Here is a 27,547-nt window from a genome sequence, read left to right as displayed (position 1 = left end):
AAACCAGATCCCTGATTCAAATGCAAACACTGCTCCCCATGCCCTGGTTCTGATTTGCCCTCTAATGCATTCCCTGCACAGTGCTGCACCCAGTGCAGCCACGAACTTGAACCTGAGCCTAACCCGATGTGGGATCTGAAAATGGCCTCACCGGCTCATCCCTAATAATCCTCCAGCTCAGACACTAAGGAGCCAACTCTCAAGCTTCCCCCTCAGCCTGGCACTTCCACTGGACTCACAAACTCCACTGTGAGGGATGAAGCAGCAGAGGCTGCAAATGGGGCATCATTTCCACTGCCTAATTTTCAGGGCTTGGAGTCTCTGGTGTCAATAATTTCTAATGCTAACGCACCCCCGGCTGGAGCCGCCCTGGGCTAGCATGGCTTACTCCAGAGGTGGACCAGCCAGCGGGCTTACAGCTGGGGGGAATTTGGGTCTGAAGGAGCTGCTGCCGGCCAGCTCCAAACCAGGTACAGTTCAGAGATCTCCAGACGCCCACCCCTCAGAAACACAACAGCCACACTAAGGGCAAACAAACAACGAACTCAGCTAGGTCTCCTACAGGTTGGGAAGGAAGGGAGAGACCGTTTCTATTTTTGGATGCATGGGAGATGCTCCAATACCACTGTGATGAGGGCCAGACAGACAGCTACAGAGCGAGGAGACAACATGGCAATACAGTGATCAGGCTTTTCTAAAATTTGAGCTTTTTAAATGCTATCTCCCTCTGCTCCAGCTTCCAGCAGGGATCTGGGTTCATCTCTCTGTGTGTGCCAGGGCCCTCACATTAAACAGCCTCCCAGCTCCATTCGAAACAGACACACAAACCTGAGCTGAGGTAAAATGGGAGCATTTGCTGCTGGAGGATCCACTTGCGAACCCCTGACAAGCTTCCAGGAGCGGACGAGGGAGAGAATGGGGTAAGGCTGTTATCTGAGCTGAAAGCCCTGCCTGTCTGCACTCCCACTGGTCACTGAAGTGCTAGGCACGGCAAGCAGAACGCAGCTTCTGCAGGACAAACACTAAATAATAGAGAGACATTCTCTTCCTCCGAAGTACCAGCGTTTTGTTAACAATCAGTATTTGAGACTCAGTCTAGTTCCCTCATCCCCAGACCAATGCCCCCCACTAAGCCCTTTGTCAGCAGGCTCAGCAGAGAGGCTGGGGACAGGCTGGGCCATAGCCGAAATTCCCCCTCGCACCTGGAGCTGCTCCCTTTCCGGAGCAGTGAGGGAAGCTTGCTCTGCAGCCTTTGGACTCCCGGGGTGGCCACTGACATCTCACTAGCCCCAATGTACTAAAAATAAAATAACTTTAATGCAAATCCATGAGTCGGCGCCCGGCCTTGCCTACCCACGTGAGTAGCCCTGTGGATCCCAGAGGGGATGACTCATGTGAGCAGGGTTTGTGGCATCAGGTCTTTCCTGTAGAAAGCCAACCACCGCCCCGTATCATTGCTGTTTGCTAGTGATGACCAGGGAGCAGCCTCACCAGCCCAGCACCCCACCCCACTCAACAAGCCCATTCTTGGCTTTCTTCAGCTCCGTGCCTGCCTTTGGCTAAGTCACATGGGAGCGGGAGGGGGTTGTGCTTGGCTTTGCCATGTCCCGCAGGACCCCCAGCACAGCCCAGCCCAGACACGAGCTTGTTGTTGCCCGCGAAGCTCTCATGCGCACGTGTCTCCTCACTGCGTCTCATCACTCAATCAGCGGCGCAGAGGGTTTGCCGTGCTAGTGAGCACTCTGCAGCGCCCTGTTTGTCACACCGAGGCAGGGGCGACCAAGGCAGAGGGAGGAGGGGGCGTTGTCTCCCAGTGAGTATCCCTTTCACTGTGCTGCTGTTTTTATTTTTATTTCTCTTTGCTTGTCCAGCTCCTCTACACAAGATGCAGCACCCGGCTCCCATGCTCCAATAATTCCTGTTGCTCTGACAACTCTCTAACCCTTGTGCTAAACGCTGACGGCAGATGACAGGCAGCGAAAGCAGAAGCTCCACTGTAGGGGGATATTTATCCAACCTGTTTACTGTTTGCTATTTCCCCAGTGGAGTATCTCTGGGCTCTCGAGCAGTGATGCACAGACACGTGGAAACACACTTGCTCCTTCCTGAGTCTCTCTGGGTCTGGCCACAGGAGGGGCTCGGGCAAGTAGCAGCGTGACCGCGCTCACAGACAGACACAGCTACCAAGGCCAGGCCTACACGTAGAACGTTGGTCCATATGGTCATGCTGGTCTGGGGTGTAGGTTTTTTATGACCATTTTATACCGGCAAAAGCCCTAGTGTAGACACAGTTATACCAGCCAAAATAGTGCGTTAGCTGGTATCGCTCATTTCATTTGTATACGCACGCTCCTGCTGGTATCAGCTACATCTCCACTAGAAGGGCTTGTGCGTGCAGCTGTCCCAGCAAACCTTTGCTAGTGCAGACTAGGTCCAAGTCAGCGGCAGAATCAGCCAGGACAGAGGTGGCCTCAGGTGCTTTCTGATGGAGCAATCGCAGAAAGTCACTGGCCGAGCTGATCCTGCACCCACTGAAGGCAACGATACCAAGGGCCGCTGGACCATGTCTGGGTTTGATGTTCCTCCCTGTGACCAAGAAGACAGTGGCGACGTCTACCTTTGGAGCTGGGTGTGATTCCCAGCCCCAGGAGACGCACTCGTGCCAGCTGTCATTGAGCTAGCAGGCTAAAAGTGGAACTTAGCCTCAGCAGTGCGAGGGGTGGGATGAGCTAGACACCCCAAGTCCACGGCTGTCAGAGAGCCTAGGCCAGTACTCGGGGCGCTAGCCCGTCCTGCCGCTTGCGCTGCCTCGGTGAGAGCTGGCATGAGTATGTCTCCTGAGGCTTGGAAGACAGCCCAGACATACCCTGAAACAGGGCACAATGTACCCCTGGTGCCCCTGGGAGCAGCTCCCTGCTCCCTGACAGTTAATCCCCTTGATGAAGCTTTGCTGCCTTGACCCAGTCTATTGGTCTAGTTCATCTCCGCACGCAGGAGGTGAAGAGCAGACAGGAGGGGAAGCCCCAATTCCAGTTCTCAAGCAGGCTGCAAGACTCCTTAGCACCGCAGAGGCTTTGGAAATCTTGCTGAGCCATCAAGCCAAGGCCCCCACTCCCTAGCTGGTAAGTTCAAGGAGAAATTAATGGACAAAATGAAAACTGGCCATTTGTCCCATTCACACCTCGCCCTCCCACTACAGCTGCTGGGCTACCATTGCCCATCCAAGTTATACTGATGTTGCATGGGGACGTACACTCTGCAGCATGCTCTGTGCGTACTCCCCTGCCCGGACCTACATGCTCCGTGCTTGGCTAGGCTATCTGTGAAGTGAGGTTCACTAAGTCAGTCACTCCGCCTCTCTTCCCCTCCCTGCATCCTCACACAGAACAATTGAAACTACTCGCAGAAATCTCAGACTCCCCCAGGCCGGCCGCCCAAAGCCCAGTGGTGGGGGATTCACAGGGATGTTAGCAGTTCATCCAGCTGAGCTCAAAACAGCTGGTCTTCCAGAGTTTGCAGCTCTGCCACATCAGTCCCCCTCACCTGGAAATACCAGTATCCTGTGAGTTCCTCACCAATCCGAAAGCAGGGACAAGAGACACTGCAGTGCTAATGGACCCATTTGCATGTGCCTGAGGTGGGCTCCTCTCTAACACCTCTCACATACTGCACAATTTCTTCCGTGGCCCTGACCAATGAGGCACACATCCCACTGGGACAAGTGCCAGTGAATGGACTGAGTGAGAAGCAATTTACTGACAATAAATAAAAACAGTCTGCTTAAATAGACCAGGACCCAGTAAGCCCACTACATGTGCTGCTAACTTGTCTATGGTAAAAGAAGAATTATAAACATGGTCAATGGGGAAGGGCCGAGCCAAAGTTCAGATCCATGTGTAGCTGGGGGGTATTTGGATCTGAGGTTCTGCATCAGGTCTGTCTACAAGGGGATTGTACAGGTGATGTGGGGATCTTACCTTGGCCTTCCCAGTGCTTTGCAGAATATGGACCAGGGCAGAGGCCATCTCCTCTTTGTTCTTCACACTCAACGCAGGCTCCAGCACCGAGCAGAGCACCATGTAATTGTTAGTGATGTACTCGGCAAACTCCTTGTACATCTCCATGGGGAGGATGCTCATGCTCTGGTAGCGTGACTTGATGCGGATCATAGGCCCTGCGGACTTGCCCTTGCTGGGGTTGGGGCTGATGACAGGGTACCACTTCTCCACAAACTGCCGCCCCGTTACAGAGCCTACGGGGATATTCACCTGCCCGATGAAGTTGGTCTTGTCTTTCTTTTTTTTCTTGTCAGTCTCTTTGTATAAGTGCACCGTAATGGTTTTGAGCGACGGGAGGTTATTAAATTCAAAGTGCTCCCCCCAAAAGACGTTGTCAGTTTTCAATTTACAGGTAGTTCGTGCGTAAAGAACGTCATCCAGGCATAATTCACACAAGTACTTCTTCTTGGCTGGCAGGTCCTTGGCTTCAATAATCCATAACTTTAACATATTCTCTACTCTTCTGCTGTTGTCCTGGAAAAGAGACACAAAGGAAAAGGTCAAGTGAAAAAAAAAAAAAAAGGTACACAAACCGGAGAAATGAGTTAATTATTTCTGATGTGCTAAACGAGCAGAGGCTTAATTACATTTTATTTTAAGGAAATACTGGCTCTCAGGAATTTGCATAATAACACTACTTATGTTAATTTTCCAAATATCACTGTGCTCTCCATGTCTGTTGGTGCCAATTAATATAAAGGAACAAGGCAGATGAAATCCCTCCAAATTAAAAATGTACCATTTCCAGTTCTACTGCCAGGAAGGCCTCACAAGAAACAGGAAGGAGCCCTACCAATAATTAATGACTTTTTGTAAAACAGAAGCTATTGCACAGGTGTTTTCCCCTGTTTGTTCCATTGTTGTTATGTGGCAGCACTGGAACAGTGTATTTCCTTTTCTTTAGCATGGCAGGAATAGAAGCATCCTCAAGTCCACACATGGATCACTTCATTTGTGACTGGAATGCAACCACTTCTGGGGTGGAAAGCAGCAGCTGTTGCATCACTGCCTACATATTTTAGGACAAGAACGAAGACTATTTAATTCAACTGAAACACTAGGGGGATTAAGGGAGACGGAATGAGTTACCTATGAGCTAAGCATTATTATTAGTCAGAAGTAAAACTTTGGCCTGGGTGCCACTTTTAACACTAATGCTGTGAAGGATACCATGGAATCTTTAATGACCCCCAAATGGTTATGAACTCATCCCGATGAGGTAGCTCCAGGGGTACTGGTTTCAGTGATGACTTCAAGGAAAGAGCACCCCATAGTGAATCACCAACAACAGATTCTGCAGCACCCTCAGCTTTCCTTGGGTGTCTCCTATAACAGTAACGACCAGGCCTGACCCAGCTTCACTTAGGAGAGTGGAGAGCACAGTTGGTGGAAGTACACAATGGGGTGATGTGGGCTCAGGAAGTGCACATGCAGGAAATTATACAATACTACTAAAATCCTGGGATAAAAATATCCAATCAGATACTGAGAGTCTGTGTCTAGAAACTCAGACAAAAGGAGGAAAGTTAGCAGAGTCAGTGCAGGGCACTTTTCAAGATGGTGGCAAGTTTCCAAATGAGTGCCCATTGAACAGAGCTGCTCTGGGCCACGTTCAGCTACATCGACACAGAATAACCCCTCCTAATAACTGTTCTAGAGATGCTGGTGGGAGACACGTCGTCCCAGTCTCCCAGAGCTCTCTGCAGGTGGCTACAGCAACAGCTGCCATGCTCTGAAAGCAACCACAGCACAGGGGCTGAATTCAACACACAGTAAAACGTGCCCTGAGGGATAAGTTAGTCTCTCCACGCTGCTGTTTCCCCTCCTGTATTATGGAGGGCTCATTAGTTAGGGTACAAAATTTGGTGCTGAACTGGGGCACCAAACTTCGTGACATTAAGGGCTGCATTAGCAGCTTTGCAGGGGGCCCAGACCTGTGCCTAACTAGCATACACAGTTACCTGCTGCTGCTAGCAAGAATGAATGCACAGAGCCCCTTCACTCTGAGCAACAAAAACAGCTTGTTGGTTGAGTGTGTCAGCTGTGAAACCCTACAGGTGATCTGCTTTGTCCTTACCCTGGCGCACAGAGAAGGGGGCAGCTCTAGGCTCCCTTTTAAGGTGCCTTTAGCTTCGACTAGCTCTAAGGGCACATTTTCAGCCCCCACCCCTCATGCTCAACTGACAGAAAAAAGTTTGTTGCTGCAGTTTTAAATTCAGCAGATACAGGGAACAGGATGGCCTGGTAGCCTGGGTTCAGGAATGGGAGCCATGTCCAAGCCCAAATTCCTCCATGGCCACACGCAACTCACTGAGATTCTGTGCCTCCATTTCCGCATCTCTATGTGGCTCGCAAACCCCAAAGGTGGCTCGCAAACCCCACCAGTGCCAGAGGGGCTGCTGTGAGGACTGAATATCTAGGGTTGTATTCTACCCCTGACGTCACCGTTTGTCTGGGGGCCGCCTGGTAAAGCACTCTGAGGACCGGAAGCCCTAGATAAGTAGCAAGTATCATTAGTACTAAAACAAGACTGCAGGTTCTTGAGGTTTGATTGTTTCTCAGCGACAGCCCAAGAGGCACGTACTGGGGAAGAGAGGGCAGGAAATAATTGGCACTTTCCCGTAAATATAATTGTGGCAGAAAGTAATACGGAAAAAAGCTGACCCCCAATTACACTTAGTCACTAAAATGACACTATGTCCCCTGCTGCTACCATGCACTGGGTTATAAAATGTAATAACGAGGAGCAGAACTATTACAGAGGCAATTCCTCAAAGCCGCTACCTTATTTGGGTGCACGGCACGCCGCAGGTTCTCCATCCATTTATCTCGTTCTGCTGCAGAGCGACAGGAGAAGCATTTACTTCCTGATGAAGTCGTCACCTGCATGGAAAGGAACGGGGGTTATTTCTCAACAAGCACATTACAGACCTGGCTTTGGGGAAATTATAAAAAGGGGCTGGCTGGTGCTTTTATTAACACAAGCCAACAGCTTTTGCCAGGGAGTTGCCTCTAAGGCTAGTGCGCACGTCGGGCTGAGACCTCAAGCACAATGTTGAGCATCACAAGGGGTTAATCCTGGAGGCACATTGAGCCCACTTCCCCTCCCTCACATTGGTGCCAACCTGGAGTGATGGCACCAGAGCTGGGAGTTACCTCAGGGACCACCTGCCCCTCCGAGCCTGAGCTTCATTAAGCCATCAAGCGAGTGAGAGCAACTCAAGGCCCGATCCCGAGAGGGGCTGAGTGATGCAAGTTTCTAGTACTCAGCATCTCTCAGGATTCAGCCCATACTCTGCAATTAGTCAAACCTCTTTCCTTTCCCCAACAGGGAATCCGAGCCCCTCCCACCGCATCCTGTCCCTCTGACTCCACCTCTACTCGCTGGGAGTAGCTGCACTAGGAAAGAAAGAGTTTAATAACATTTCTGAGACTCCGCTTGGCCATCATGACATTGCCACCCAGGAATGGCTTGAGATCAATGACATTTCCACAACGTTCCCTAGCCTCCAGCAGGCTTCCCCCTACACTGCACAGAAATTCAGCATGAGCAAATCCGCCTCCGCATATGCTGCCTGATGGCCAGGGATAGGAGGGACGCAACACTTAGCAAGAGTCCTCAGGTGCCAACCATTTTCCTATTCACCTCACTGAGTTTTCTCAGCATTAATTACTGTACAGGGGTCTACAAATGCCAGTAAGATTCCTAAGCAGCTTCTTTCCAGCTAGCTGCAGCTCTGAAGTATCATGCGCCTATTAAATATGTATATTCCTCAAACAACTCTCCTTGAAACCCTGCTGGCAAATCAATAGACTATGATTTGGCATTAGGAATTCTGTATTATTCATAAAAACTTCATTCGGCTGCTTTGACCTCCTTTGTATTCATTGCATCTGTCCACATCCAATAATATTCTTTTTGAACGTCCTTGTTTGCAGACTGAAGGTATCTTACTCACACTTCAAATAAGCCCCCTTGGAGTATTATTTCCTCTGCTCCCTACTTGCAGAGTTCCTTGAATTTTCATCTTTTACCTCAGCTGCATTTGTTTTCCCACCTGGCAGGCTGGGTTCACCACTTTCACGGGACGCAATCTTCTTTTGCTCTGTAAATGCTCCATGAAGTTTAATCTGTTCCTTCAGTGCAATCAGCATCAGGCCATCATTTCTCATTGGCTACCGTCGTGGCTGAGGTTAACACATATTATGCCTTTGAACAGAGGTTTCATGTGCCTCTATGGTATTTTCCAAATGGGACAAAAGAGAAGAGGTCCAACGTTACCTTCGCCAAGTGGATCCAATAGCCCTTCCACCTCTTGATATTCCAGCCAATTTCAGGTAGCTTCTGCTTCATGAGCTGTTCAAACCACTGCTAATGGCTAAGAGCAACCTTTTCTACTAGATTGCCATGCATCCATGCGCTGTACTGTAAATCTAAAGGATTCCTCTGGGCATGATGGAGTTATCTTTTATTACTGTTGAGAATGGAAGACTCCACATTAACAGGATTGCTTGTATCATCTCTGCCCACTTTTCTTTTTGGCATCTTTACATGCTTCTGTATGACTGCTACATTCCTCATGGTTTTCCTGCAACAAATCTGGTCTGCTTTATCCAGACTGCATGATCCCACTTCCTCCTCTTCCTGCTGTGGCATTTTTGCTGGGCTTGTCAGAATATCTTGACCATTTGCACAGAAGATACCCTGGAGCTGCACTCTTGGTCAGTCTAGCCACGGCACCTGAATGATAACTTTCCCTAAAAACAGAGAGTGCAAAACTGCATCACTTTTGCATACAAAAAAGTATGGCTAACACTGAGTTAAAGGCACAAAGATCAAGGTAGACTCTGTTACTTCCGGAGTTACTTAACAATACGGTTTATAGCTAAATAACATGGAAGAACATAGCATCAAATGCCCCTACAGATTGCTCAGTATCTGCTATAGAGGGGTGAATTTTGAATGTACAGAACTTCAGTTCAGATCCAAAATGGAATCCAAAATGTGGGGGAATTTGAGGGTCTCTTCTCTTTTTACCCTAGTGATTAGACTTTGGAAGATCCAAAGTAATCACCAGGTAACGTACCCTATACTCAAATCTGGAGGACAGAGGTCTTGTACTCTAATGCTATGACCATGTCATTTAATGGCAATTGTCAGGGGCCAAATTCTGCAATCCTAAATGAAGCAAAACTCCCATTTAAATTCTGGGGAATTGTGATTAAGGACAACAGAATTCAGCCCTTCCATGAGGCTGCACCATTTAATCCCTGAGGGACCAGAAATTTTCGGATTCCTTTTGGCTGAAATTCTCTTTAGGGCCAAATTCTGCTCTGTGACATAGGTAACTCCCACTAAAACCAATCGGATTTACTCCCATATAAATCAGAGTAGAATTTAGCCCTTGTTCTACCCTAATGTCTGTTAATTCAATGCCAACTGCTTATGGTTTACCATTGTTTAATAAGATGTGCATCTACTATATTTTATAAACTACCCATCAATAAATTGGCATTAATTTAACAAACAAATATTCTATTAAATCCCAACTCAATGGATCACTGGATAATTATTCAAAAGTTAAATTCTAAGGTTTCCTCTCATAACAACCCTTCATAACCGGGGCATTCTGCATGTGTCAGACCAGAAAGTCTCCTGGCCCATTAGGAGTTGAAGGCCATGCCCAGCATATGTGCCTGGAAAGGCAATTTTCCCCAGATTTGCAAGAATGCCTAGACTTTGACCTGTGACCTAAATGTCATGCGATATAAATGATCTTCATGAGCTATTAATGATCTCCATGAAGACAGTATTCTGTTCACTTCAGGATTTTTAGATTTGCTAAAACAGTGTTAATGGACTCAAGTACTCAATTAGTAGTACTTGTTAATTGCTAACACTTATTTACTCTCATTATCCCCATTCCCTGAATGGACGGTTCCTCTAGTTAAACCAAACTGCCTTGTGACTTTTGCTACTATCTGAAAAACAGAATTGGGTTACATAACGTGCATTTGCAATTGGCTCATCTTTGTATAACAACAACAACTTTGCAATTCCATCAGCTATTTCAGCCAAGGGTCTGAACTGACTTTACGAACGAGAGTTAAGCCTACATTGTAGCAGGAATAGTGAGCATTCTCATACCCACGTTACAGAGAAGTTACGTGACCTGTGCCTGGACTGCAGGGGTACCAGACACACACACACAAAGAACCATGCCTATGGCTGGCATGCAGAGTGTTTGGAAGGTTATCTGAGGGCTAGGGCTAATTGGAACTGCAACTATGCCAATCCAGCTGACATCCCCTTGTGCAGGTTGGGGGTGAAGGTGAAAGAGAAGGTTGGCTGGGTAGGAGCAGTTGCAGCCCTGAGGCTACAATGGCAATCAGGAAATGTTGTAGCTGCTGCACATCCTTCCTCCCATCCCCTGAAAGAATCTCTAGCACATGGCCCAGACACTGGGGCTGTCTGCTGGGACTCGCATTTGGCCTGCAGTGGGTAAGCAGCAGAGGCAGGAAACAGAATCCCAGAGTTCTGATTCCCACGCCTGGTTCTAATCACTGAACTCCTCAACTGGCAGAGCCAGGAATAGGCTCCAGGAACTCTGATGTCCAATCTCCTTCAGGAGACTACACTGCCTAATACAGATTTAGCACACACAGCACATGCATCAGAACTAGATCACTATATTGGCTCGGAAACTTTTCTTCCATTTGTTTAGGAGAGAGAAAAAGCAGATGTTCAATAAGTTATTTGGAAGGATAAAAATAATAAAAAAAACCCCAAATAAATATCGATCCCCACATTTTGCAGGAGGACGAGATTTAGAAAGACGGGGAAGTTCCACGAGCACAAATAGAAAGAAAATCCTAAAACACAGTGAGCCAAATTTGGACCTAGTGGAAGCAGGTGCATTACTATTGACTTCAAAGGGCACACATCTACTTACACCTGATCTGAATTTGGCCCCACTGCAGATGAATATAACTGGGCAATCAGTCACATAATGTCTCAATAAACGAGTTCGGCTAAGAGAGAAATAATGTACTGTACCTTTAAACAGCCAGCTGCTTCAGATCAAGGGAGTTGGGCTTTTTCCACTGCAGATGGCCCTGGCACGGTTTGGTTTCCGCTCAGTTTAGCTGTGCTGCCAGTTCTCTTCTCCATCTTAACCCTCCAGTGTAACTCCATCTGCAGCCATGTCGAATCCTGCTGTTTTGATCTTCTGAACCACGCACTCGCTGCTGCTCCATGGTGTTCGGGGTTGTCATGTGCTGCGTCCCACGCGATGCATGCCAGGCAGCCCGGACTGCAGGCAGCTTCTGGAAAAGCTGCCACCCACTGTGGTTGGCAAGAGCCCAGATGGAAGAGTTCTGGAGCCTTACAGGGCAATTCAACCACAACCATTCCCAAGAGAGACCTAACAGACACCAACTGTCTGGCGGAGGAAGCTCTGTCCACCCCCACGCACAGCTCTGCAAGGAGGGAATTATTAAGAGGAACCCTCTGAATGGCACCAGATGGGCATTTACCTCCCAGCGTCAACAGTCAACGCCTCATTCCAAGGGAACAAAATTGGCTGTTTCCTGACTCGAATCTTCAAGGATCAGCTCCACCACATCCCCCCCAGTGTAGCATTATCATCCCGCAGCATCTTCATAATCCACTGTACAGAAAATGTCTTGGTTACCCTGGCCTCTGACTTTGGCAGCCCCTTCTGCCTTGACATTTCTTGCTCGGAGCTCGTTTTCTGGGACATCAGTTCACATTTTCCTCATTAGTATTCTCATGTGCAGAACGGTGTCGTGGCTTTCAACCACTGTCTCAGCCACCTTCAGTTCTTCTCTCTGCCATCTGCAGACTTGAACCCAAGCTTTCAAAATTCTAATCCATGGAAGCCATTGCCGTTCTCACTGACCTCTGCTGAGGCCAACATCCTTTGTTAAGTCAGACCTGAGCCCTCAGATAACAGGACACCTACAGTAGCTAGGCTCAGAGCCTGAAGGGAGGACCTTCGGGGGATGAGATTTATTCTAGGGGACATTAGGGGACTCTGTCTTTCCAATAACTTAAACAAAATCTATGCCCCAGTAACAAAATAACTAAAGACAGTTATGGTTTCGTTTTCCAATTTTCACACTGGCAGTAAGACAGATGCTTGGAACCAAACATACATTGTTGTTCATCTCTTTTAAAACAAGGGTGGAAATGTGGTGGTCTGATGAATGAGTGGATCTGCAGCGCACCTCAGGTCTGACAGCACCCCCTGCTAGTCTAGTCCTAGCCCCCGCAAGAGAGCCACTGCGTGTTCCTCCACTCTGCCTGTGCTAATTCAAATCCTCTGCCTCTACACAAGTGGCTTAGTGGTCTTGAGAGGCAGACTAATGCCCATTAGGGATTAAGGTGAGACCTGCAAACTTCTTTCACTTCTGAAGCCAGTATTTGAACCAGGGTCTCCAGAGATGTTAGAGGAGGGCAGGAACACAACACATCATTTAGCTTTCACCTTAAGCATTTCCCTATAGAGGCTGGCTGATGCGTACCCAGTAGTCATAAAACACTGTCCTTTTTGTTTTCTGGCATTCTTTCACATTCCTCCACAGGATTTCTAAACAGCCACTATACTTCTAGGGGAATTCTGTGCCACTGTGCATGCACAGAATTTATGTCCCCCACAGATTTCTTTGCTTCCCCGCAGAAAAAGTGACTTTCTGATGGAGAAGCAAAAGGACCTCCCCAGCAGTATGTTTTGGGCACCCAGGGCAGCCGACAGAGAAGAAAATCACTGTGGGGCAAGGGGCGGAACTGGGGAGGACCCAGCTGGTGGCTCCTACTGTGTGCCAGGCTCAGCTGCTAGTCCTGGCTGGGCTGGGGAAGGACGGGACTTCCTCTTCCCCTGCACGGCATTCGGGCCTGAGTTAGATCCATCCCCAGATTTCTTTCCCAGCTGAAGGAAGCTCTGCAAACTCCCCCGCCTGCGCTTCCTGCACCCATAGCTCCTCAGCTGCAGGGGGAGAGATCACTGTATAGGGAGCTGCTCCCCTATCCACCCAACCCCCATGCAGCCAGACCCCCTCGCCGAGCCTAAGCCCACTCTACCCAGAACTCCCCCGATGAGCCCCACTCCCCCAGCATCTGGACCCCCCATGGAGCTCCCCACACCCCGATCCCTCCCTGCTGAGCCCCAACCACCTTCACCTGGATCCCCCTGCAGAGTCCCATTGCATCCAGAATCCCCCAACAAGCCTCTGTGCATCCAGATCCCCCACTGAGCTGCCCATATGCAGATTGCCCAAAACAGAACTCTCTCAACCCACACCTGGATCCCCCCCCCCCCCCACTAAGCCCCTCCACACTTGGATCCTGCCTTGGTGAGCCTGCCTGCCCACACCTGATGTACATGGCATGGAGGGGCAGGGCCCTGGGGTGTTTCTGGGGCAGAACTGGTCCTTGCACTGTGTCGGGATTGGGTGCAGCTTCACTGCTGAATCTGTGTCCCCCAGAGGCGGGGGGGAGCTGCACAGTGATCTCCCACATTCTTATAGCCAGTGGCCTGTGCTCCCCAATGCCATGCTGGAGCCTCCACATTTATTTGACAAATAAAATTTGCAGAAATTTAAAATATTGTGCATAGAATTTTTATTTTTTTGGCGCAGAATGCCCTCAGGAGTACCATTACTATGTTCTGTTTTCCTATACAACTCTTCTTGATCAAACTCACTTAAAAATAAAACGTGCTTCCCCCTTACAAGTACATGATTTGTATAATTCCCCTCTCAGTCAACTTTCTACAAGTACTGTTCATATCCCTTGCTCTGCTCTTGTGTGCTGAGCAGAATTGGTAAACAACTCTTATATTATGGATGTCACATCTATTTTCCATCTAGCTTTATTTTATCTTTCTTGAGTGGAATGTAATAGAGGCTGTATAATTTACAAAACTGTTCTCCTCCTGACCTACTGCACTTGCTCAATTCTCCAGAGAGCAAATCACACTGGAAAATTTATGCCTTCTTCTTGCTTTAGGGCTTATGTTTGGGGATAATCTTCTTTTAAAAAGTATTTTCCATTTTGCCTCTTTACATTTTAAGAAATTATTTTTAAATTTCAACTTGCTGCTAATTTCTACAACAACAAAAATTAAACCAACCTCAGCTGCTGGTTCACCATTAATAAACACCAGGTTGTCCCTATCTAGCGCAATCTGCCAAAGGAACACTTCCCTCCCCCCATCACTACACTCTCAGGTACGTCTACATTGCAGTTGAAGGGGTGACCGGGGCTCGGGTAGGCATACCTGCATTAGGTTTAATTTAGCTAGCTTGCTAAAAACAGCAGTGAAGATGCAGCAGGGCAGGCTTCAGCGCAGGTTAGCAAAAAGGGTATGTTCCAAGGGGACAGGCGGGCTTGTCCATCCTGTCCCGAAGCCTGCACCACTGTGTCTTCACTGCTACTTTTAGCGAGCTAGGTAGGTTAAAGCTAGTGCAGGTATGCCTGCTCACACCTCTGACAGCAGTGCAGACATAACCTAAGGCGTAACCCAAGTATGGGCTCACGCCATTGTCTTCCCTTCCACCCCTGAATAAAAACGCGGTGCCCATCTTTCAGAGCAGCAGCAGCGATGACAACCCTCTTGCTGGAAGGAGATGGCTTCCCTGTTCTACAGCCAGCTGCTGTGGTGCACAATAATGTGCTGCCCTCCACACCGTAGGATAATAGGTTCCCTAATGGCATGTTGCATTACTGACTCTCATGCTGGTTTGTGTGCACACCACTGCCCTCTGCAAGATGGAGACCTACTGAAGTACCAGTAACTACGTTGCCCTCTCTGAGCCCTGGTCTACACTAGGACTTTAGGTCGAATTTAGCAGCATTAAATCGATGTAAACCTGCACCCGTCCACACGATGAAGCCCTTTATTTCGAATTAAAGGGCTCTTAAAATCGATTTCCTTACTCCACCCCTGACAAGTGGATTAGCGCTTAAATCGGCCTTGCCGGGTCGAATTTGGGGTACTGTGGACACAATTCGACAGTATTGGCCTCCGGGAGTTATCCCAGAGTGCTCCATTGTGACCGCTCTGGACAGCACTCTCAACTCAGATGCACTGGCCAGGTAGACGGGAAAAGAACCGCGAACTTTTGAATCTCATTTCCTGTTTGGCCAGCATGGCAAGCTGCAGGTGACCATGCAGAGCTCATCAGCAGAGGTGACCATGATGGAGTCCCAGAATCGCAAAAGAGCTCCAGCATGGACTGAACGGGAGGTACGGGATCTGATCGCTGTATGGGGAGAGGAATCCGTGATATCAGAACTCCGTTCCAGTTTTCGAAATGCCAAAACCTTTGTCAAAATCTCCCAGAGCATGAAGGACAGAGGCCATAACAGGGACCCGAAGCAGTGCCGCGTGAAACTTAAGGAGCTGAGGCAAGCCTACCAGAAAACCAGAGAGGCGAACGGCCACTCCGGGTCAGAGCCCCAAACATGCCGCTTCTCTGATGAGCTGCATGCCATTTTAGGGGGTTCAGCCACCACTACCCCAGCCGTGTTGTTTGACTCCTTCAATGGAGATGGAGGCAACACGGAAGCAGGTTTTGGGGACGAAGAAGACGATGATGATGATGAGGTTGTAGATAGCTCACAGCAAGCAAGCGGAGAAACCGGTTTTCCCGACAGCCAGGAACTGTTTCTGATCCTGGACCTGGAGCCAGTACCCCCCGAACCCACCCAAGGCTGCCTCCTGGACCCGGCAGGCGGAGAAGGGACCTCCGGTGAGTGTACCTTTTAAAATACTACACATGGTTTAAAAGCAAGCATGTGAAAGGATTAATTTGCCCTGGCATTCGCGGCTCTCCTGGATGTACTCCCAAAGCCTTTGCAAAAGGTTTCTGGGGAGGGCAGCCTTATTCGGTCCTCCATGGTAGGACACTTTACCACTCCAGGCCAGTAACACGTACTCGGGAATCATTGTACAACAAAGCATTGCAGTGTATGTTTGCTGGCGTTCAAACAACATCCGTTCTTTATCTCTCTGTGTTATCCTCAGGAGAGTGAGATATCATTCATAGTCACCTGGTTGAAATAGGGTGCTTTTCTTAAGGGGACATTCAGAGGAGCGCGTTCCTGCTGAGCTGTTTGCCTGCGGCTGAACAGAAATGTTCCCCGCTGTTAGCCACGGGGAGGGGGGAGGGTTGAGGGGGTAGCCACGGGGAGGGGGGAGGCAAAATGCGACCTTGTAACGAAAGCACATGTGCTATGTATGTAATGTTAACAGCAAGGTTTACCCTGAAAGAGTGTAGCCAGTGTTTTATAAAATGCGTCTTTTTAAATACCGCTGTCCCTTTTTTCTTCTCCACCAGCTGCATGTGTTTCAATGATCACAGGATCTTCTCCTTCCCAGAGGCTAGTGAAGATTAGAAAGAAAAAAAAATGCACTCGTGATGAAATGTTCTCTGAGCTCATGCTGTCCTCCCACACTGACAGAGCACAGACGAATGCGTGGAGGCAAATAATGTCAGAGTGCAGGAAAGCACAAAATGACCGGGAGGAGAGGTGGCGGGCTGAAGAGAGGGCTGAAGCTCAAATGTGGCGGCAGCGTGATGAGAGGAGGCAGGATTCAATGCTGAGGCTGCTGGAGGATCAAACCAGTATGCTCCAGTGTATGGTTGAGCTGCAGCAAAGGCAGCTTGGGCACAGACTGCCACTACAGCCCCTGTGTAACCAAACACCCTCCTCCCCAAGTTCCATAGCCTCCACACCCAGACGCCCAAGAACGTGGTGGGGGGCCTCCGGCCAACCAGCCACTCCACCACAGAGGATTGCCCAAAAAACAGAAGGCTGGCATTCAATAAATTTTAAAGTTGTAAACTTTTAAAGTGCTGTGTGACATTTTCCTTCCCTCCTCCACCACCCCTCCTGGGCTACCTTGGTAGTCATCCCCCTATTTGTGTGATGAATGAATAAAGAATGCATGAATGTGAAGCAACAATGACTTTATTGCCTCTGCAAGCGGTGATCGAAGGGAGGAGGGGAGGGTGGTTAGCTTACAGGGAAGTAGAGTGAACCAAGGGGCGGGGGATTTCATCAAGGAGAAACAAACAGAACTTTCACACCGTAGCCTGGCCAGTCATGAAACCGGTTTTCAAAGCTTCTCTGATGTGTACCGCGCCCTCCTGTGCTCTTCTAACCGCCCTGGCGTCTGGCTGCGCGTAACAAGCAGCCAGGCGATTTGCCTCAACCTCCCACCCCGCCATAAACGTCTCCCCCTTACTCTCACAGATATTGTGGAGCGCACAGCAAGCAGTAATAACAGTGGGAATATTGGTTTCGCTGAGGTCTAAGCGAGTCAGTAAACTGCGCCAGCGCGCCTTTAAACATCCAAATGCACATTCTACCACCATTCTGCACTTGCTCAGCCTGTAGTTGAACAGCTCCTGACTACTGTCCAGGCTGCCTGTGTATGGCTTCATGAGCCATGGCATTAAGGGGTAGGCTGGGTCCCCAAGGATACATATAGGCATTTCAACGTCCCCAACAGTTATTTTCTGGTCTGGGAATAAAGTCCCTTCCTGCAGCTTTTGAAACAGACCAGAGTTCCTGAAGATGCGAGCGTCATGTACCTTTCCCGGCCATCCCACGTTGATGTTGGTGAAACATCCCTTGTGATCCACCAGAGCTTGCAGCACTATTGAAAAGTACCCCTTGCGGTTTATGTACTCGCCGGCTTGGTGCTCCGGTGCCAAGATAGGGATATGGGTTCCGTCTATGGCCCCACCACAGTTAGGGAATCCCATTGCAGCAAAGCCATCCACTATGACCTGCACATTTCCCAGGGTCACTACCCATGATATCAGCAGATCTTTGATTGCGTGGGCTACTTGCATCACAGCAGCCCCCACAGTAGATTTGCCCACTCCAAATTGATTCCCAACTGACCGGTAGCTGTCTGGCGTTGCAAGCTTCCACAGGGCTATCGCCACTCACTTCTCAACTATGAGGGCTGCTCTCATCTTGGTATTCATGCGCTTCAGGGCAGGGGAAAGTAAGTCACAAAGTTCCATGAAAGTGCCCTTACGCATGCGAAAGTTTCGCAGCCACTGGGAATCGTCCCAGACCCGCAACACTATGTGGTCCCACCAGTCTGTGCTTGTTTCCCGAGCCCAGAATTGGCGTTCCACAGCATGAACCTGCCCCATTAGCACCATGATGCCCACATTGCCAGGGCCCGTTCTTTGAGAGAAGTCTGTGTCCATGTCCTCATCACTCTCGTCACCATGCTGATGTCGCCTACTCGCCCGGTTTCGCTCTGCCAGGTTCTGGTGCTGCACATACTGCTGGATAATGCGTGGGTGTTTAATGTGCTCCTAATTGCCAAAGTGAGCTGAGCGGCCTCCATGCTTGCCTTGGTATGGCGTCCGCACAGAAAAAAGGCGCGGAACGATTGTCTGCCGTTGCTCTGACGGAGGGAGGGGCGACTGACAACATGGCTTACAGGGTTGGCTTACAGGGAATTAAAATCAACAAAGGGGGTGGCTTTACATCAATGAGTATTTCAGGCAGGACTTCACAGAGGGTTCCAATAAGAAATGGTGCACCTAAGTAATTGTTCTTATTGGAACAAGCAGGTTGGTCTGGCCTCTGATTGATACATGGCTAGATTTACCTCGCTGCACCTTCTCTGTGAGTGACTGCAGTGTGACCTAGAGGAATGAGTCCCCTAGACGGGGGGTGGGGGGGGAAGCAAATGAGTACAAAACAAATCTGGTCTATTTCTTGTTTTGATCCACTCCATCTATCTTTTACATCTTTGGCTGGCAGCAGACGGTGCAGAAGGACTGTAAGCCATCCACATCTCATGGCTGCTCGGCAGAAGATGGTGCAGTAGGACTGCTAGCCATCCTCATCTCTTGCCTGCCTTGCAGAAGATGGTACAGTAGGACTGCTAGCAATCCATATCGCCTGCCTGCTCACCATAAGATGGTTCAATAGGACTGACTGCAGGACTGAAGAGAATGACCTGGTCAAGTCACTCCAAATTTAGTCCCTGCGCCCATGTCTTCCCAGGCGCTCCTGGCCGCACCTCGGACATGACGATGACGGCTACCAGTCCTATTGCACCATCTGCTGCCACAAGGCAATGGGTTGATGCTGCTGTGTAGCAATGCAGTACCGCGTCTGCCAGCACCCAGGAGACATACGGTGACGGTTACCTGAGCGGGCTCCATGCTTGCCGTGGTATGGCGTCTGCACAGGTAACTCAAGAAAAAAGGCACGAAACGATTGTCTGCTGATGCTTTTATGGAGGGAGGGAGGAAACGGGGGCCTGACGATATGTACCCAGACCCACCCGCGACAATGTTTTAGCCCCATCAGGCATTGGGATCTCAACCCAGAATTCTAATGGGCAGCGGAGACTGCGGGAACTGTGGGATAGCTACCCACAGTGCAACACTCCGGAAGTCGACGCTTGCGTCGGTACTGTGGAAGCACTCCGCCGAGTTAATGCACTTAGAGCATTTTCTGTGGGGACACACACACTCGAATATATAAAACCGATTTCTAAAAAACCGACTTCTATAAATTCGACCTAATTTCGTAGTGTAGACATACCCTTAGCTATCGCCTGCTAGGATATAAAACCCAATAATACTCCAGCTCACAGAGATCTCCCTTTTACTCAAGCAACAGAAGCCTGATGTTTTTGGATAATAAGGTCCTGAATTCTATCCCCATGGACAACAGTGTATGAAGCCCATGCAGCCACAGAATAGAGAACTGCAGGTTATGTTGTCTATATGACTATGGATTATTTATCTATGCTCTATGGGGGCACGGACTGTGTTTAGGACTGCTGGGTAGCTCTCCAAGCAGCAGGTCCTGCTACCACTGTAAAATGGGGTCAGAGCTCTCATTTTATTGGTATATTTTTCCCAACAGAATTTTTTTTACAGAGCATACACAAACTCCCATTGAAACAACTGTCTCCATTAGACATTGCTCTGATAAACGAAAGATCACACCAGAGATGTTTATAAGGCAAGAAGATTCCCCCACACTACTCACCAAACAGATACCTTCCAACACCATGTTGCAGGATGGACACAAAAGCCTCTTACCTCAAAACAATAGTCCTGCCCCAGAATGCTACTGTGAACTGGCTTGATGACCACTTCTTCCTCCATACTGAGATCCAGAGCCTCAACGGCGCTACTGGGGCTGAGCAAAGACTCGTGGGAGCGTGATTCTTTCAGCCTCGGCATTAGATGGGATCTAGAGGAAGAACACAATGACATCAGTGGCATCTGTTCTCCACAGAGAGCTGATTAGGTGCATGTGTTTCAAGTCAATCTACAAAACCACTGGGAATTTTTTGCATGAGATAACAGGCCCGTTGGGGACTGCTCTGCAACCCCCTTTGTAATTTGGTAAAGAGGCTGCATTATGAAGAGGTTTATAATAAAACGTTGGTTTACTTCACTCTGATGCTGTAGGAGAAGGAAGTGCAGCAGGAGTCCATGTTTGTAGATGCACACAACACGTGTCCCTGCAAAGATGTCTGTGTTTTTTTGCAGGTACACAACCCCTGTTGCATCAGACTTTGCAAATTCAGCCCTCAGAGTTAAATGAGGTCAGTTTGGTAGGTTGGCACTGCAGGACAAAACAGTCACCAGTACCGGTTTAACACACTCACCAACACCAGGATACACAGTACACATGCCATATGCCCCATGCCATGAGGTGATCTGTATGGACTATATCTCTACTGCCATATGCTGTGATCGTAGCAGGGATTGCAGATTTAAACAGGGTTGGGTCTGGTCCATACTTGGATGGGAGATCCCCTTCACATGGGGTTTCATCTCCCGTTATTTCACAGCCACCAGTCCCAGGTGACAGTAGAAAGTTGTACAAAAATGGAGGGAAAACCAATACTAATTGTGCTTTCTTCAAAGCCCCAAAAGATTTGGATTTTATTCAGATTGGGTCTCCCACTTGGGAATACAGAGCTGCGGATGGAGCGCTGCAGGGAGAATGCTAACACATGGGAAGCATGCAGGACCCCAGGTACCCCGAGATACAGTATTGCACCTCCATCTTCATTTGCAAGGAAAGCACAAATTCCTATCATGGGTGGAGCCAGTGGCTGGATTAACACTTTGCAGCTGATGTGCCCATCCTGACTGTTACAGACACATCCACGCGAAGGAGAGAGGTGGAAAACAGGACCTGAGAGCCCTACAGACTCATTTAAATGCCCTGGAGGTGCATGGGCAGCATTTAAACAGCAGGGAAGTCTGCAGATGGTGAACAATGCACAATTTTCAGCAAGGATCAGTACAGACAATGGTGCAAGTAACTGTTAATGAGGAATCAGAGAGGGCATGGGGAAAATATGAGGCTTTGGAGGAAAAATTAAAAAAATATAAAAGGGCAGCAGGAAAAGAAACATGAGGGCAAATGAAACGGTCCCTTTATCTCACGTCTACACAATATAAAACACTTCTACTGAGGCCAGATCTGAGAAACTGACTCTAATAACTTTGACCTTTAGAACCCATGGCAACAGTCTCAGTGTCTCTCAGAGAAGCTGTGAGTGTGTGTGGGTCTGTCTGTAAGGGACAGCATTTAGGCTGCTTCAAAGGACAGGACTTTGCAAAGTGAATGGATTTTAGCCTTTATTTTTAACACTGTCCTCAACACACAAAGTGATGCAATTCACATGCATTGTTTCAGATTGCTTCATCTGTGTGAATTGAGTTTTGCCATTCTCAGGAACAAAGCTGAAAGAAACACTAAGAAATGCCGGCCACGTATACAAAATTCACCATTTTCAGTCAGATGCCAAACTGAGACGAGAAAACAGCCAACAGTAGTGCCAAAAATAAACCAGGTACTTTGCGAGCTTAGCCATAAAGGTTCATTCCATGAGCAGGCCCTGAGGTGATAAAGGTTCAAACTTCATCTGGTTTGTCCAGTTAAAAGTGCCAGACTGACAGCCCTGCAAAGTGAAGGCCCCTATTTTTCTGCAGAACCGATGCAACACAGACAACATTAACCAAAGGGGAGGGACAGTATCTGGGGGTTAATAGACAGCTCAGTCTCCATGGGCTGTTCAGTCTTTGGTGCTCTCTACTGAGGCTGACGGCCAAGACCAATTGTGGTGGTATCTAATAATGTGTCCACTGGGAACTGCACTAAGATGACCATCAAACACATTTCACACAGGACATCAAGCAGCCCTCAGAAGCTAATAATCTTTGGTCCTTACTGATTTGGGCCGGATTAGAACTAGCGACTTAGAAACAAAAGGCTGTAAATCCCATTAGCAATCCTCTAAACTGTCCACTCAACCTGGAGCACTCTTGCAAGTAAAACTGATCTTTAGGAACTGAGCAAAGTCTCACTGTCATTTTCCAGTAGTTTGTGGCAATTTAATACTATTTTTGAAGAAAAGGGGCCCACATCCTTATTCCCTGAACGATTCTGCAAAGTAACTCTAATGCAGCTAGATTGATCGAGTTAACCCCGGCTGCGAGTGATAGAGAGAAATATCTGGAAACCGTGGAGCTGATAGCATAAACCATTAACCAATTGCTAAAGAACTCACCATGGTGACATTTATATTAAGTCTTACTTTCTATAATTTAGGGAAAAATCTAGGAAATCTAAGCAATCAGACTGAGGCTCAAATTCTTAGTGTGTGTAAAGTTCTGGCAATATGAACTCAGAATTCAATAAGCACATATTGTATGTATACATATATACACACACACACACACACACACTATCAAGCCATTAATCTGTATTGCTGTTCTCCCAGTTTAGCAAACATTGCAACAAAATCAGTCAGAAGTTGCAGGTGTGGGCATGTGTGTGGAAGTGCACGTGTGTAGTGGAGGGAACCTGAGGGGGGAGAACTTTTCATGTTACATTGTTATTTAACAGTGGTTTGCTTCAGAATATCATCTACATATATTTAAGCAATGAAGGACACTACAATAGGACTATGTTATGTCATTACCAAATTCAACAGCGTTCACATTATACCCATAGTTTACGGCACCTTCATACATTAAGAAACTGTACAGTCATTGGGATTTTTTCATAAAAATAAAAGTGGCCGGGGGTCAGATTGCACCGCGGAAATCTACCTCACCATTGAAGCAACCCCTCCAGGACAGGCATGAACACTGCTTGGTCAGGATCTCCCAGGACAGTCTGACACCATTCACCAGCACCAAAGTCTCACACACACACACACACACACACACACACACACACACACACACAATTAAAAATCAATAAAGGCTACTCCCCATGCTTCCCGTAACCCTCTGAAACTTGCCGCTGTCCAGACTGCCTGCTACAAGCAATGAATGCTTTGTAGAATGTGGATATATAGTGGATGTCTGCAAAGGGCACAGTACCCTTTCATTTCAATACCCACTTCTAGTGAAGGAAAATTTGTCATGTCCGTTAGTGGGTGACATGACATTTGCTGCAGGGATCCATTTACTGGCAGCTGTTTGTAACTCCCTGTCTTAGTGCCCATGGTTGTGCAGGTTTCCCTTTTGTGTGAACAGTAATAAGAAATTCCCGCTAATGCCATGAACTGCCTGGCTGACTCACTGCAGAGAGGGCACTATTATTCTTACTGAAACAATAATTCTGCTGTCCTGGTCACTTGGGAGAGAGAATAAAAGCCAGCCACATGCACATTAAAGATGAAGCAGCTGAGAGGTATAATGTTTTCACAGCTAACGCACAAGAGACCTGGAATGCTTGGGCTGAGCCTGCTCTAACTGAAGAGGGGCAGCAATTTGAGAACAAAAAAATAATTCTGACTTCAGAGGTTGGGAAAAGTGCAGGATTAACAATGGTGCGGTGTGAAGGCCACTCTAATCAGAGAGCTGGTGCAGCAGGGGTAGCATCTGTGTGAGCCTTCTGCACTTATTGCTCTGCCCTGGGCCTAGGAGGCACCTACCTCTATCCTGAAGGGACAGTTCTGTCGCCAGCTCCCTGCAGAGGAACCACTTGTGAGCAAAGTCGTCTCACAATGGGCGCGTGATCATACAACCTTGCTGCCAGTTCGGAGGGACAATTGCAATGCAGATATTCCTAGCATGCCTCCAATATTTTAGATAGTTTGGAAAGAGCTGGCTGAGGAGCTTGCTGGACCGTTAATGCTGATTTTCAATAAGCCTTGGATCACTGGGGAAGTTCCAGGAGACTGCAAGAAAGCTCATGGTGTGCCAATATTTAAAAAGGGTAAATGGGATGACCTGGGCAATTATAGGTCTGTCAGCCTGACATTGCTCCCGGGCAAGATAATGGAGCGGCTGATACTAGACTCGATTAATAAGGAATTAAAGGAGGAGGATTAATTAATGCCAATTAACGTGAGTTTACATACACTAGATCCTGTCAAACTAACTTGATATTTTTTTTTTGATGAGATTATAAATTTGGCTGATAAAGGTAATAGTGTTGACGTAATATACTTAGACTTCTCTAAGGCATTTGAATTGGTGCTGCATGACATTTTGATTAAAAAACTAGAATGATACACAATTAACATGGCACAAGTTAAATGGATTAAAAATTGGCTAGCTAATAGGTCTCAAAATGTAACTGCAAATGGGGAGTAGTCACAGAGTGGGTCTTTTCCAGTGAGGTCCCTCAGGGATCAGTTCTTGGCCCTACATTATTTAACATTTTTATCTACAACCTGGAAGAAAACAAAAAATCATCACTGATAACGTTTACAGAGGTTACTAAAAATCAAGAGAGAGTCAGGTCCCTGATTCAAAGCAATGTGATCATTTGGTAAACTGGGTACAAGCAAACAATGTGTGTTTTAAAACAGCTAAATGCAAATGTATCCATCTCAGGACAAGGAATGCAGGCCACATTTACAGAATGGGGGACTCTACCCAGGGAAGCAGTGACTCTGACAAAGATTTGGGGGGTCGTGGTGGAGAATCCAGTGAACACGAGCTCCCAGTGCGATGCTGTGGCCAGAAGAGCTAAATGCGATCCCGGGATGCATAACTCGGGGAATCTCAGCTAGGAATAGAGAGATTATTTTACTTCTGTACTTGGCACTGATGCGACTACAGCTGGAATTCTGTGTCCAGTTCTGGTGTCCACAACTCAAGAAGGATGTTGATAAATTGGAGAGGGTTCAGAGAAGAGGCATGAGAATGATTAAAGGATTAGAGATCATGCCTTTATAGTGACAGAGTTCTTCAAATCTACTATTTAGCTTACCTCTAGTGATAGAGTCAAAGAGATCTATTAGAAGGTCAAGGGGTGCCTTGACTACAGCCTATGTGTCTCTACATGGGGCACAAACATTTAACAATAGGCCCGTCAATCTAGCAGAGAAAGGTATAATGCAATCCAGTGGCTGGTAGTTGAAGCTAGACAAATTTACACTGGAAATAGGGTGTAAATTTTTGCCAGTGAAGGTACTTAACCATTGAAACAATTTACCAAAGGTCAAGGTGGATTCTCTATCACTGGCCATTTTAAAATCAAGATTGGATGTTTCTCTAAAAGTGATGCTCTGGGAATTATTTGGGGGAAGTTCTGTGGCATATGTTATACAGGAGGTCAGACTAGATGATCACAACAGTGCCCTCTGGCTCTGGAATCTAGGGAACAGCTATGTAAAACAGGTACAGAATTTCTTGTTGTCAGAGCAACCCATGAATGACCAGAGCATCTGTAAATTCATCCTCTTCCCTTCCTCATTTTCAGAAACTGAGACCACGATAGCCCCCAGCCACCTAACCAAGCCATACAGAGAGTGTTCATTTGCTGTATATACACACTTCCAGGACTGGGAGGTGTTTCCTTCAAATCCATCTCCCTACAGTTACATTTTAAAAAATAGCATGTGCACACAGCCAATTTCTTTCTTTAACAACACACGATGTATTCTGGCTCCCATCTTGGTTTACATGAGCAAATCAAATTAGGTTGCTGGGCTTTTATAAGTGCAGCAGATAAATCCACCAGGTCACAGACTTCTCATTGGAGGAACTGTGTCTCCGAACAGCACATTGGGTTTGTTTTGCCACGTGCCTTATTTTAATCCTCTTCTGTGTCTCCAAGGTTCAGTTTAAATGGAAGGGGGGGAAATCTCATAAAATATCACATCAGCTTTAAAGAGAAATAACAGCATTACCCCTCCTGGCACTGTCCTGGAGGGTCCAACAGAGAGGCAGCCAAAAGCTAGTTATTAAAGAAAAAATGTTTACTGCCCAAGAGCAGAGAGAGAGGATTGTTTTTCTAAATAATAAACCTAATGGAACATTTCAGCATTAAGAGATTCTAATGCTCTTGGCGTGACTCTTTATTAAACAGCCAGAATTAGGGATGCTGAACATTATTATTTAGATTGCAGCAATACTCCAAGCATACTGATGCTTTGTGAGTAAGTTTACACAGGGATAAAAAAACCCACGGATGGCCCGGGTCAGCTGGCTTGGGCTTGTGGGGCTGAAAAATTGCCGTGTGGACATTTGGGCTAGACCCTGAGCTCTGAGAAACTGCAAGGGTTAACCGTCAGCAGGACAGCTAACCTGACTAACAATGTGCCAGGGATTGGTAATGGGGTATGGAGCCTTTCACTTCCAGGTCATGAGGTAAATCTAAGCCAAGCAGATTAATGTCTGCTGGCCCAGCTCAGCTGTACACAGGAGGGACCATCAGCAGAGCTGAGTCTCTGTGCTCAATTCCAGAACTCAGCCCTCTGCTGAGGCTCCAAACAGGGACAGGGTTTAGGCCTCGTCCACACATGGAGTCATTCCGGTTCAATGTGTGACACTCTCATTATGGAATTTGAGTGTTCACATGGAGTTATTCTGCTGTAGTTAATCTGCTTTAAATCCACACTCTGTCTTATTCTGGAATATTATCTTCCACATGTAGACAAGCTCTTAAAGGGGAAACATCCACATACTATCTCCACAGTTTTAGTTTCAGGCCTCACCTGCCTAATCCACCTGCTGATTTGTGTGTGTTTACAATGATAATTTTCCTGGTTTTTAAAATATTTCCCTCTCCTCTGTTGCTGAAAGGCACCCAACAGGGGAAACTGACTGAGTACAGATAAAGGGGACGAGCCACAAAGTCCTGTTAACTGCACTAAGTAAACAAATGGAGAAGAAGACGGCTTCTCGAATATCTTCCAGTTCCGCTCTTCAGTGTCCCTTGGAACAGCAGCAGGTAAGAAAGGTCCAGAGAGAAGTGTGATTTCTAAGATGAAGGTTCCCTTTTAACACTAGGAGCAGTGCTGGACACAGAGTGAGGCTGAGACTGTCAGACTTAGTTCACACAGGCCATCCCACTGCCATCAGAGGGTAACATGTTTTGGTTATCACCCTGCTGGGATCTAGGTTTGGTCTGGTGACCTGGAGGTGAAAGGTTCTGCATCCCATTACCAGTGCTTGGAGCCATCCGGTTCCCCCAGATTTTA

The 27,547-nt window shown here is 47.7% G+C and overlaps 1 protein-coding gene across 7 annotated transcripts in view; it reads right to left on the bottom strand.

Moving 5' to 3' along the window:
• The window catches only part of DAB2IP (DAB2 interacting protein), a 323,093-nt gene that overhangs the window by 61,289 nt on the left and 234,257 nt on the right, over window positions 1-27,547 (bottom strand). For all 7 annotated transcript variants that reach the window (XR_012642104.1, XM_074973725.1, XM_074973722.1 and 4 more), the window contains 3 exons: window positions 20,178-20,331; window positions 6,843-6,941; window positions 3,978-4,532 (listed from right to left, as the gene is read on the bottom strand). Coding sequence is in view for 6 of the 7 variants with exons in the window: in XM_074973725.1 (XP_074829826.1) it covers window positions 3,978-4,532; window positions 6,843-6,941; window positions 20,178-20,331 (808 nt within the window). In the remaining variant the exon portion in view is untranslated. The remainder of the gene's footprint in view (window positions 1-3,977; window positions 4,533-6,842; window positions 6,942-20,177; window positions 20,332-27,547) is intronic.

This window comes from Natator depressus, chromosome 16 (genome assembly GCF_965152275.1).
Source record: "Natator depressus isolate rNatDep1 chromosome 16, rNatDep2.hap1, whole genome shotgun sequence".
NCBI classification, from domain to species: domain Eukaryota; kingdom Metazoa; phylum Chordata; order Testudines; family Cheloniidae; genus Natator; species Natator depressus.
Note: the sequence above shows the minus strand (reverse complement) of the source record. Positions and strands in the feature narration are given on the sequence as shown.